This window comes from Crassostrea angulata, chromosome 1, assembly GCF_025612915.1.
Source record: "Crassostrea angulata isolate pt1a10 chromosome 1, ASM2561291v2, whole genome shotgun sequence".
Classification (NCBI taxonomy): Eukaryota; Metazoa; Mollusca; class Bivalvia; order Ostreida; family Ostreidae; genus Magallana; species Magallana angulata.
In genome coordinates this window covers 49,144,455-49,157,813 of record NC_069111.1, presented here as the reverse complement: position 1 = coordinate 49,157,813, position 13,359 = coordinate 49,144,455, and the positions used below count along the sequence as shown (strand labels likewise).

General features: G+C 34.3%; 2 protein-coding genes across 2 annotated transcripts; both read right to left on the bottom strand.

The window, feature by feature from the left end:
- Nucleotides 1-340: 340 nt before the first annotated feature.
- On the bottom strand, nt 341-1,175 carry LOC128186120 (alpha-crystallin A chain-like). The gene has a single exon (XM_052855856.1). It carries the CDS (start codon nt 1,067-1,069, stop codon nt 527-529), a length of 543 nt encoding a protein of 180 aa, XP_052711816.1. The 5' UTR covers nt 1,070-1,175; the 3' UTR covers nt 341-526.
- Nucleotides 1,176-7,153: 5,978 nt separating this feature from the next.
- LOC128188444 (heat shock protein 27-like) lies at nt 7,154-7,915 on the bottom strand. Its single transcript, XM_052859500.1, has one exon. It carries the CDS (start codon nt 7,857-7,859, stop codon nt 7,350-7,352), a length of 510 nt encoding a protein of 169 aa, XP_052715460.1. The 5' UTR covers nt 7,860-7,915; the 3' UTR covers nt 7,154-7,349.
- Nucleotides 7,916-13,359: the final 5,444 nt, after the last annotated feature.

Sequence of the window (13,359 nt, the reverse complement as noted above, 5' to 3'; positions counted from 1 at the left end):
CACTTTAAAAGAGGAGATGCAGTGCAATGAATATTTATATATTAAAATCTTTATTATTTAACAACATTGTATCTGAGATTAAACTATTGTTCTACATATAAATAAATAAATTATAACAAATCTTATAAACTATGAATAATGAAAATTTACTGAAAAATAGGTATGTTTTATTTTTTGGCATTCAAATTTCACGTTGTTAATTTTATTTTCTTAATTTATTATAATTCATTGTTTGATCACATGCTGTGCTCGCCCCAACGGTCGCACCGTAAAACATATTACGTTTCGTGTGAATCACAATAATATCTGTACACAAATGTTAAATCAACCACACACAATGAATATACGAAACAAATTTTATTGATTATGAATAAACTTTGTGCGGATATTACAAAAAAAAATGTTCTCATATTTCTGTATCTTACCAATACTTTTTTGTTATTCTACAAAATGTAATTGCCCAAAATATAAGTAAAAAGAAATATGCACAAATCACAGGTAGTCATTATTTTAAAAGGTAAAGTCACTATTGGATGGCCAAGTGCTCCGTTGGGATAAGCCTTTCTCTTCTGGTCGGGACATCCTTCGGGGCCGGCGCCTCGATACAAAGAACTCCATCGGACGAAAGGGAGGAAGTGAGTTTGGAGGGGTCCACGTTTTCCGGGAGAACGTAGGACCGGGTGAATTCCCGGTACACCCTCTTGTCCGGACCCGACTCCTCGTGCTTGGCGTGCACAGTTAGGTTTCTATCTATTGCTTTCACGGTAATTTCCTCAGGTTTAAATCGGCTGCAGTCAAATTTCAAATTTAGCTTTTTGTTTCCAGAAACGTCTTCGACATAGGGACTATCCACTTGTAGCACGTCTTGTAATCCCCAGTGCGCCATGTCAAAGGGGTCCCGCCCGGCATCCCAGGGGCTTAGTTTGAACATTTCTCTGCGAAGTTTATGCATTTCTTTCTCGAATTCATCGAAACTTTTCTGAAATTCACTCTGGAACTTGGGAAAAAGCGATAATTGCCTCTCAAAATATCCCGATCCAAAATAATTAACAGGAACAAGGCGAGACATGATGCTGGTCCTTTGATTATATAACCTTTTTCACAAGAAAGAATGCACAAGGTGCTATATTCCGCGGAGTCCCCAGTTTTCGGCTGTGTACCCCTATCTGCAACTGCTCTTTAAATTGGAGGACGCATGCGCTACGAGAATTATGGCGAAAATTCCAGACGATTCGCTAATGGCGTTATGTAAAATCTGGAATCAATGACTCGCACACATCGCCTGCTTTTGGGGTTGTCGCTCGTTGGCTGAACAACATCCATTCAGGCATACATAGAAGTACGACTTGATGTCAGAAATACGCCATTAACGTGCTACAGGGCCGATTAAATAAAATGAAATCATTTTATTGGCTTTATGACCTCAAAAACTAAGACAAATACCTTTTTTTGAATTAATTGTTTTTACGTTTTAGAAAATTAAATTCAATAATTCTTCAAGGATAAAAGCAAAGTGTAAAAAATTTAGATAAGTAATTTGTTAGAGTGAATTGGGTACAATTGTTTGTATGAAATTGGACCCCAAAATTGTGGCACACCCTACCCCCAATGATGATGATTTTGACAAACTTGAATCTAAACTACTAGTACCTGAGGATGCTTTCATAAGTTACAGCTTTTCCAAGAAAATGGTTTATAGAAGGATATTTTCAGAGATTTTTCTCAATATTTCTGTGTAACAATTCGACCCCACCCCGAATCTTTTTGCCACGCCATACCTCCTGGAATCATGATTTGAACAAAATTGAATAACCACTACTGACGGATGCTTCCACACGAATTACAGTTTTTCTGTCCAATTGGTTATTGAGAAGACGATTTTTTAATACTCTCTATACATAAACAAGGAATAAAATATCAAGGAAAATTATATAAAATTGGGGAACGTCTAGTGTATCCTTAAACGACCAACGGGTGATGGAGAGAAGAACAGCGGCGCGTAACCACCAGTGAATTTCTGACGATGAATTTACAATAAAAAATTCTTAATTCACATTTATTTAAAGGCAGAAGAGATTGGAGTTGAGGGGAAGTGGGGCATATGTAGAAAGGATGGTATAGAAATTTGATATTGTACTTCTATCGATCTTGAAAAGGCATCACAATGGCGCAAAGAATTTAGGATGGTCCGAGTGCCCTTTACAAAAATGTAGATTATTGGGAATCATTTGTACAAATTTGCTAGGTGATTTACTTAGGGATATACTAAGGTGTCATGGTTTTGATTTTTGTTTTTTTTGTTTTTTGTTTTTTTTTGTTTTTTTTTGTTTTTTTGTTTTTTTTGTTTTTTGGTTTTTTTTGTTTTTTTTTTTTTGTTTTTTTTTTGGGGGGGGGGGGGGTCCTTTTATTTGTTAAAACAAAGTAATGGAACTGCACATTTTCAATACATATCTATATAATCAGAGATAAATGTCATTGAATTTCTTATGTGTATTTAACAAATTAAAATTACATTACTGATATCTGCCATATCATTCCATGTGGTATTATATAATGATAAACTTTTCATATCGCTCTGAAAATCGACCGAAAGCAATGTCAACATTTCTTTGTTTTAGAGATATTCAAATCACACCTCAATCAATCTATACTTAATAATTAACCTGAAGACAATTTACGAATAAACTACAAAGAGCCTGCACAAGAGTATAACTGCTTACACCTTTGGCATTTCAACACTTGTGAGATGACGTTCGTAAGCTATAACACCGACTTTCATTTTCGATCAACCAACAAGAAATAGCAAATATGAGAGTAAGGAAGTGGACACGGTTTAATTGGCGGATCCAAGTCAGTGGGAGTTTGCAACAAAATATATAGTTACCTACAGTCAATGATATTGGATAATTCAATGATTGTTAACGGGCATCATATGTCTCAAGTTAAAATACCAAAAGGTGTAAGCAGTTACTCTGGAGCAGGCGTTTTTTTAAGTTTAGTTTGTAAAGTCACAGGAGTGTCCAGTCAGCTGCAACAAAAGAATTAAGGCCACCAGTAAATTAAGGCCACCAGTAAATAATAAATTTCAGTTTCCATTTTCAGCCCTGCCCGCTCTCTAAGCCCGTGATGCTGCTTTACTTTAAGTTTTAAAGCTTAGGTTAAGAAGGAAACTAAGAAAAATATCGATTACAGTATGAACAAAAAAATGAAAAAAAAATCTTGTTCTACATATCAAGCAGTGTAATATATTAAAGTGTAAAGTGAAGATTCCCGCCCTTGCGTGGGATATCGTCTAGTAGTATATCAGGTACATGTGTAATTGCCCACCACAGAATATTGAATCAATTCTGTATACAATGTACCTTAATTAAAGTAGTGATGTAGCGACCAAGGTCCAACTTGTCTATGTACATGTAGTTCCGAGACTCCATAGAATTTCTCTGGCCCACAAATCCTTCCTCTTTATGTCTGTTTGGTTGTTTTTTGGTGTTTTTTTTTGGTTGTTTTTTTTGTTTTTGTTTTTTGTTTTGGTTTTGTTCTTTCCTGTTTTGCAGACCAATGTTTTACATGTACATGTAGTTTGTTGTCTTGTTCATAGTCTACGTGTATGTTGCTTAAGGTGAAGGACATACACAGACCAAATGCGTAGTTCAAGAATTAGATAACATTCGACATGCACAAACATATTGCACAATATTTCTTTGTATTTGTTAGCCTTGTCTATTTTCTAGAGTGACTACCTGAATTTAAATTCCTCTACAAACAATTGACCAATCAACTGCTACAGTCAACTCTCTCTCTCTCTCTCTTTCTCTCTCTGGATTTTTGAAGTTAAATATCTTATCATAAGAGTCTCGCAGACAATACATGTATTCTTTACATAATTTTTGTAGCTGCAAATCTGTACCTCTATGAAAAAATTTGGATCTATATTCGGCATGTCAATTCTTTCTTTCTTTTTTGTTTAAAATAAAATTATAAATAAAATACTTTTTAACTTTCTCCAGAATTCCAAGGTTGAAAAAAAAAGAAAAATTTACACAAGACTATCAAACGGGGGGGGGGGGGCTGAAAATGGTTGATACAGATAATTTTATTAAGGGCTGAAATCCTCATGCATCAAACGAATTTTCAATGGTAGCAAGGCAAACTGGATTTAATTAATGGAATGCCAGAATAATCTTGATCAAACCCTATATTTACTATATAGGATCAGAATACATTAATGAATTAAAGGACATAAAAATCCTTTCCGTTAAGATACATTTATTGCCCATAAAATATAAATTTGTAAAAGAAAAAAATGAAATAACAACATGGAATGAATTTATCAACCAGCCATTACCGGGAATGGTATAATAAAAATATAAAAATTGTAAATAAGTATCTCTTTCAAATGAACAATAGTTAACGGGGAAAAAATATTTACTTCTATCTGATATTAAGGATAAAAATGGTAAATATACAGTCAAGTGCCAAACTTAAAGCAAAATTTGACTTAAAACTTATTTCCTTAATCATGCAAGTTTACATAGAGCCATCAAATGTGCAATGCAAAATTTGAATATCTATCCTGCCAGTGGTAATCATAAACCCAAAAAACCACCTAATATTGTACCATTTTTTCTTCAAAGAAAGGAATCAAACGTATGTAAAGGACAATTAAGTTATTCAGTTCAGGCAAAGTAAATGGAAAAACTTTTTGTAATTAATGATTACCGATGGGGAAAAAACTATCAAATGCCTTTTCAGTGTAAAAAAAGCTCTAAACTCCTATGGGTACAATGCAGAATTAATCAGTTCATACTGACAACCAATTCCGCTCTTTATAACCATGGCAAAAAGAACACAAAAGTATGCTCATTTTGCAATCTAGAGGGTGAAACTATTTAAAAAAAAATTAATATATGAGAATGTGCCAAATCACAAGAGCTTCCATTCATATTAGAAATTCATTGTTTTGATGACAGTTTACATTTCTTTTATATACCTTGACACAAAAAGATAAATCCGAAAACTTTAACAGAAAATGGTGAAAATGGTCATTTTTATTCAAGTGATAAGTTTGTCAAACATTTAGATTTTTTTTTTCATTTTTTTTTCTCTCTCTCTCTCCTCTCCTTGTGAAAATCTCGATAGTTTTAACCAAGTTTAATAGAAAGCCCAGACCGGAACACATGTACCGCGTTTATTCTTTTGTTCTTAAATATAATTCACCTATAATATCCGGCCTTTCCATCTCTGGCTGAGTCTGAGTGTCTTCAGTCTCATATTCCATATTAAGTAAATACAACTTCTTTTACATGTTACTACAAATTTGGTTTATTTTTGTATAAAGTACAACACTGTTCTTTCACTTCATGTGTACCCTTCCCTCTCTTCTCAACTTTTACCGATCCGATTTCTCTTTCCAATACATTTTGTATAAAATGTCAATAATAAAGATTTATATTTTATTTTTTCTCAATTATAAAAATTATTATGATCATAAAAATGTTTGTTTAAACATTTATTGGTTGTATTATTTTTGTTAAAAAAAGGAAGAAAAAATATGAAATTCCGAAAAAAAAGAATAAAATTTCTGCTGGTTGGAATGAGTTTTATTGCAATTTGTAGCGGTTGAAAATCGTACAATTTCGAGTGTAATTTTTTTTAATTGATATTATCCCTTGGTTAAAAAAATATTTCGAATTACGATTTTAATTCAAATAATATTAAATAAATAAATTATATGACTTTATTAGGCCTAATATTATGCATTTATTGCACAATTTTTAATCTCTAAAATTTCCGTTTCCCTGAAAAAAAAATTAACAGAAATATTCCTACAAAATAAATAATAATAATAATAATTTTTAAAAAATTCCTAGAAAAAAATCAAACAGAAAACATATTTTTTAAACAAAGATATTAATGAAAATTTGATATTATTTATCATGTATGTTTCAATTCTGTGGATAAAATCTTTAATTAAATGTATATAAAAAAAAACCCAAACAATTTTTAAGAGATTAAGAATTAAAATTTCGAAATGTACGAGATATTACATTTTTAAAATGGAAATCCCGATATAAAAAATATATACGCGTATTAAAGTAACTGGTTTAATTTTTCGTAATAGTGTAAATTTTGTGTCCAAATTTCAGAGGAAAGAGCGTTTAAAGTTAACAGAGCTTGTGCCCCGATCCTATTGTACATACCATCTAAACAAAACAATATGTTCAAATCAATTAAGGATAAAGATTGTATTGCCCACGACTGGCATCAAAATATTTATACAAACTATACTTAGGTGTTCGGATAAGTATGATTGGTAATGTTTTGATAAATTCATTATTCGATTTCATTTTTAATCATATCAAATTATAAACACAGTGCTATACTGGACTGATAAATCGCGCCTTGCATACTACACAATTTGTAATATACATGTATTTTGCCTGCAAAGTGTGCCTTGTAGGACTAATGGGCCGGGTGTACATTATTCAATCATATTCGCTACGATAAAACTTGAGATTAAAATATTACATGTTCAGAATGTCGCTTAATTTTTAATTCCTTTTCAATCAAGATTGATTATTGTAATATTTTTCATATATATATGTGTCAATTTTCTATTGATTTCATCCATAGTTTAAAAAAAAAATCAACATATACAAGCTTTTCAATAATGTAAACTCTGCCAGTCCTCAAGAATTGAGCTATGCTATTCGTTTCTCTGAAAAGATAAAATTCTTATCTTTTCAGAGAAACGATCTTTTACAATATGAGTCCCACATCGGCCTAGGGGATCTGATCCAAGATAATACTTGTATATTGCAGTCCATACTACATTTTATACCATACCATTCTGGCCCAGGTTAAGGACGTTCATTGACGCTTCGATTTTTGTTTTGTTTTTACATTATGCTCAAATATTTTTGCCGCCAATACAATTTTTTCTCTTCGAAACTAGTGCTTTCGCTGATCTGTTTAGTGGAAAATATGAATGTCTAGAGAAAAATGAAGCAATTCATAATTTTCGTTTATGCATTAATATTAATTCAATGTTTACAACACGTGTATGCGTCACGTTAATGACACACATTTGCGTAACAGGTCAAAACAGCGGTCAATGTCTCAAGTATATGAATAGTAAAATAACAGAAAGACAAAGAATTTCAGTTAATTTAATTATTCACAATATCAAAAAATTGACATCGACATAGATGCAGTCATGTATATTGACAAAGCATGGTCAGTTACGGGATTTCTTACCGCGAGAGAGACAGAAAACAAAGGAGTCACAGACACTTTAAAAACGTCCATATGAAATGAAATGATAATGAATTTTGCAAGTTTCTCGGAGTTCACTTTTTCTTCATGTATTCGATGGGGATCACTCTCTCCTTGGGGGCCTCCACAGCTTTAGGCGCGGGGGCTTCCACACACAAGACGCCGTCATTGGTCAGCGTGGACTGGACTTTCTGGGGATCCACCCCCTCAGGAAGTAGATAGGTCTGTGTGAACTCCTTGTACACTTTTTGTCCCTTGGAGTCCTCCTCGTGTTTGGCATGGACGACCAAATTCCTGTCGTCCGTTTTCACGTTAATTTCCTCCGGTTTAAAGTCGCTGCAATCAAATTTCAGATGCAGCTTTTTGTTTCCTGATGCATCTTCAACATAAGGATTAGAAATGTTCAAAAAATTGTCTTTCTTCAATTCTTTCGGAACTAGTTTATGCATCTCATCTTTCATTCTACCCAATTCACGGTCGAATTCTTCAAAGGAGCGTGCAAACTCTCTCTCGAAGCTAGGGAAGAGGGACCTTTGTTTGTCCCAGTATCCCCAGTCAAAGAAATCCACGGGAACAAGACTCATGGTTACTTTTTAAGGTTCTCGATCAGAAAGCGCGCGTGTATCGCGAATGATTGACTCTCAGAGCGCGCTTACTTTATAAAATACTTCGGAGTTTTCTCGATTTCTCTAGACGCATCCTTAGGCATGGTCTCAAAAGTGGATTCACCGAATTTATGGGGTGGTTTTGCCTCTACTCTTTTTGCCTTAAATAGATAAAAAAAATATATACTCAGTTTTAATATACGAATCACTTTGACTTTCATACGAATTATGTAAATTATGTATAGAACATGCATTGTGAAAAACGTTGAAGTAAATGTACGAAATGTAATACTGGCAGATTTGCGAACTGCCCATCTTCGCTAGCCAAGGGTTTTCGGTCCACTTTGCTCCCCATTTATGGGGAGCAAAGTGGACCGAAAACCCTTGGCTGGCGAAGATGCGAACTGCCATGTTTTACAATACACCTACATGTATCCTATTATTTTCTAATATTCTGGAAGTAACGTGAACAATCTTCAAAATGCGCCTTAGATTTAATGGAATTAATTTTAAAGAATTCATTTCAACTTCATGCACTAAGTGTGGACTGATAGCGTTTCATAAAACAACCACAATATCTTTATGTACTGTCTTTGTTGTTTAAACAAATGCTTTCTTTGATGATTCATGCGGATATTAAACTAGCGATAATTGCAGAAAAAATACCTACTATATTTTCTTCTGTATAACATATTGCTAAACCTAAACAATATAGTTTAATTAAATACCATTAAAAAGACGACGACCTCAAGTGTATTGATTGTTTGCATTGTTTGTTTGGACACGGGCATGCTCACTGTCAATGTTCTCTTGATTATCAATGAAAAAAAAATAAAGTATGAGTTTTCGTGAATGTAGCAGAATAACACCAAAGCTCTTCGAAATAAATATTTGAGGAAATACACATCGTTTTGACTGGAACTAAGTCGTTGACATGGTTAAAAAAATATTTTCATGTGCACGGTTTGAAGTTAAACTTTCATGATCAGTGCGACCAAAAAAAAAAAAGGCATTTCTAATCTGATAATTTACTGGTGACGTTCGTGGTATATTCATCGTTTTTTAAAGTGTGTGTGTGTGGAGGGGGGGGGGGCGTACTCTTCCAAAAAATCAAGCTAAAAAACAACAAAAAACAGAGAGAGAGAGAGAGAGAGAGAGAGAGAGAGAGAGAGAGAGAGAGAGAGAGAGAGAGAGAGAGAGAGAGAGAGCATATGTTAATATTAAAAAACTATTCCATACTGCAGGTATTAATGGTGTTAAGAATTGGCGAAAATCTATAAGATTACGTTAATAATCCATCCCCAAATCTAAAATACATATGTCCTCGCTACGAGAGAAATGCTTAAAGCCTCTACCTAAGGAAGGCGAAGGACACTTTCTAGAAAGAACCAAAGTGGAGCAACAGACTGGGTGATATAATTTCGGCTTTCTGATTCAAGGATACTGTTTAATATTCCACCCTTTGGTGTACTTTTAATTTTTTGACTTTTATGTAACGAGCACCTGGCTGTGTTCAAGATCGTAGCGGCTAGGTAGGGCTACGTAGCGGCTACGTTGTTGAACGGTATGCTAGCCTAGCCGCTAGGTAGATATTCGTAGCCTAAATATTTTATGGTAAGCATCGAATTCAAGATGACCACCTGAGTAACCACTTTGTAACAAACACGAAATCTATTTATATAGTGATATTTTATTCATCCTTTAAGTTATAACGAATCATAACATACATATTTCCGCTTGAAATTAACAAATTATGTAAATGTAATAAGTCTTCAGTTGAATATTTCCAACTTCAAATCTGAGACCTAGCGGCTAACCTAGCGGTCTGTTCAATAGACCTAGATATCTACGACCTAGCGGCTAGGCTAGCAGCTACGATCTTGAACGCAGCCCTGAACAGAGAGAGAGAGAGAGCTCTATCATTTTTTTTTATACAAATGAAGAAAGATAACTCTGATGACTCCTTTATCAAGAAATTAAATTACGGTTAAAATAGTTGCTCCCCTTGATACCGTACTTGGATGGAATGCTGGGCTGCGTTCAAGATCGTAGCAGCTAGCTTAGCCGCTAGGTTAGATATCTACATGTAGGTCTATTGAACGGACCGCTAAGTTAGCCGCTAGGTCTCAGATTTGAAGTTGGAAATATTCAACTAAAGACTAATTCCATCGACATAATTTGTTAATTTCAAGCGGAAATATACATATTAAAATTCGTTTTCATTTAAAGGAAGAATTCAATATAACTAAGTAAATAGATTTCATGTTTGTTACAAAGTGGTAACTAGGGTGGTCATCTTGAATTCGATACTTAGCATAAAATATTTAGGCTACGAATATCTACGTAGAGGCTAGGCTAGCTTAACCGTTCAACTACGTAGCCCTACGATCTTGAAAGCAGCCCTAGGCTACGAATACATGTATATACCTAGCAGGCTAGCTTGCCGTTCAACTACGTGGCCCTACGTAGGAGCTACGATCTTGAACGCAACCCTGCACCCAAACCATCCTAGTCTAGAGTTTTCGGTCCACTCTGCTTCTTATAAACAGAGTGGACCGAAAACTATTGGCTTAGCGATGGTTCACCCAAATGTTATTTAATCTTTTTTTGTTAAGGAAATCAACAAAATTTACCCCTATGTCATGCCATGACTCAACGAAAACCAACGTAATCGTGCTGTTGGGATGCTGCAAGCTGGAATGGCACAAAATACTGTAGCAAGACACTTTGGAGTTCATCGGAACACCATCCAGTCATTATGGAGACGTTTTCAACAATCTGGCAACACTCAGGATCGACCGCGCTCTGGGCGACCTCGTGTGACGTCACGTCAACAGGACAACCACATTAGACTTGTGCATCTGAGAAATCGTTTCCAGACAGCCAGTTTGACCGCCCGTGGCATTCCAGGGCTTCGACCAATTAGTCCAAAAACTGTGCGTAATCGTCTGTGCGAGCAAAACATCAGACCAAGACGTCCAGCGGTGCGCCCAGTACTGCTTCAACGTCATCGTATCGCCAGACTAGCGTGGTGCACACGACATCTGCGATTCAGAATACAGGACTAGGCCAATATTCTGTTCACTGATGAATCCAGATTTCATTTGGATAGCAGTGACGGCCGTTGTAGGGTGTATCGTCGCGTTGGGGAGCGTTACCAGGACGCTTGTGTTGTGCAACGTCGACAATTTGGTGGAGGTAGCGTTATGGTGTGGGGTGGAATATCAGCACGTAGAAGGACCCCTCTACAAATTGTCAATGGAAATCTCACCGGCGTACGCTATCGAGATGAAATTATTCAGCGTCATGTGATACCTTTCATACCTGGCCCGTCTCAACATGTGATATGAGATAATTATATCAAATCAACTACGAAGACCATTTTTTAAAAACTTTAAAAGGACATGGTGACGCACAGACCAACGAATTAGCAAATATCGAATTTTTACACGAATTCCACCTATTTTATATAACATATGAAAAGAAGAACTTTTGAAAAATTACGGTATTCAAAAGTAAATAAATCAAATTAAAAAGAGAAAAATAGAATTAAGCGTTGGGCCAACACATAGATATTGAGTTTTCCTTCCGCTTCATAGCCACGCAAGCGCAAGGCCGGGAAGTGTAAATACTGCAGCGTGGCATACATCACGCCAGAAACCTCTCATTGAAACATGATGTCTACAAGAACTATATTTGTTAAGATGCATTCTCTATTAATGCATATTCCTTGCCAATGACATCGAATAGCTTCAAATTCAAATTCTTCAGTTTGTCAAACCAAATGTAACTATTTTTAGACAGAAATCGCAATCACGTGACACTAAACCAAAGTTTGTTTACATGTGCAATTTTCGGATGAGTTTTAGTGACTTGTAAATTAATAGGTGATGGCTTTTGATGCGTGAAACCTTCCGTATGATGAAATTTCAAGCTCGTCTCATTTCCGTGGTCATAATCAAAAAGTAAAACATCTATTTTGAGTCACCGTGCCACTTTAAAATATCGGGTTTACAGCCAAGCGATTTTTCCAGTGTCTGCACAAAAAATTTAAATTAACACACAAAAAATAAAATCAAGAGTTGATATAAAGTTTCTTATTTTCGAAATCATTTTACAGAGAAGATACTTGTTAGATCCACCTTGTAAATAGTATATACATGTATATGTATGTCGAGCCAAATGGTAATAAAATAGTTCACCAGGTCAGATAGCAAAACATATTTTCTTGTGTCCTGGTTTTTAATTTAGTAAAAAATTTATTTAAGTATACTCGTACAAGAATACATTGAATCGGAATATCAAAATTATTTATTTTAATTATATTTTCAATTTTACTTATCAAACAACAGGCACAATACCTATAGATATATCTTCACTCCTAGTTAGTTTTGCACTTCCAAAAAAGTAGAAGCTTAATTGTGATTGGTATGATATCGTCATTCATATACTTAAATAGAGGCTGCCTTTGTGGGGCATAGAATGGACAATGTAAAATTTAAATTTAAACAATATTTTATTATGCAATTTATCACATAAACGAATGGAATAGCAGGCATTGCCTATATATATCCTCTCCAACATACAAGATCAAGATCATATATACAAGATTTAGTGCCATACAATATTGACATATAATACTACAATAGATATTTTATTGATAGATTTATGCATATATGTAGCCTATATTTGAAACATATGACCAGAAATTACAATAGGTATAAGAATACCTATTATTATGATATTATGACTTGTAGTAATTAGTAATGAAAAAAAATACAAACAAAAGGTTTTACACACAGGTCCAGGTTCTGTGGTATAGGGCAATATAAAGGACTAAATGGATTATTTAAATCTCTATGTAGATTTAATAAATTCATGTGAAGTGGTGTTTATCAGTTTTCCCGATCTAACAAACACCTCTGACATGAAGGTGAATCAATAAAGTGATGTCAGAAGAGTTCAGCATTCACATACATGTAAGTTACTACAGTTATTTCTTTATTGACAGTGCCAAATATAAAAGCATTAAAACAAATTCTAGAACTGAAAAAATACCTTGAAATGAACATTTCAAAATCTCAAAGATCTATTATGGCACTATTCAGATGTGGGATACTCCCAATTAGAAGTAATATAAGGGGAAACCTCTCGGTGAAAGTTGTTTATAAAATAAAATAGAAGACAAGAGTCATTTTCTGTTGAATTTGCAATGTATTCTGATTTTGGAGGGAATTATTTAAATTAATGATGTCGGATATAATCCAACACTAGTAATGTCAAATTTAGACTGTATTATTTTTCTACTGTCAAATTTTCCGAGACAAAACTCTAAATATTTACTTGAATATTACCTTAAAAGACAATCATTATTGTATAAAAAACGCAATGCGTAATACGTGTATATATGTTATAGAACCGTTTTAACAAGACCTTGGACTTTATGTTGGACGTAGCTATCTATTTCTTGTGTCAAAAC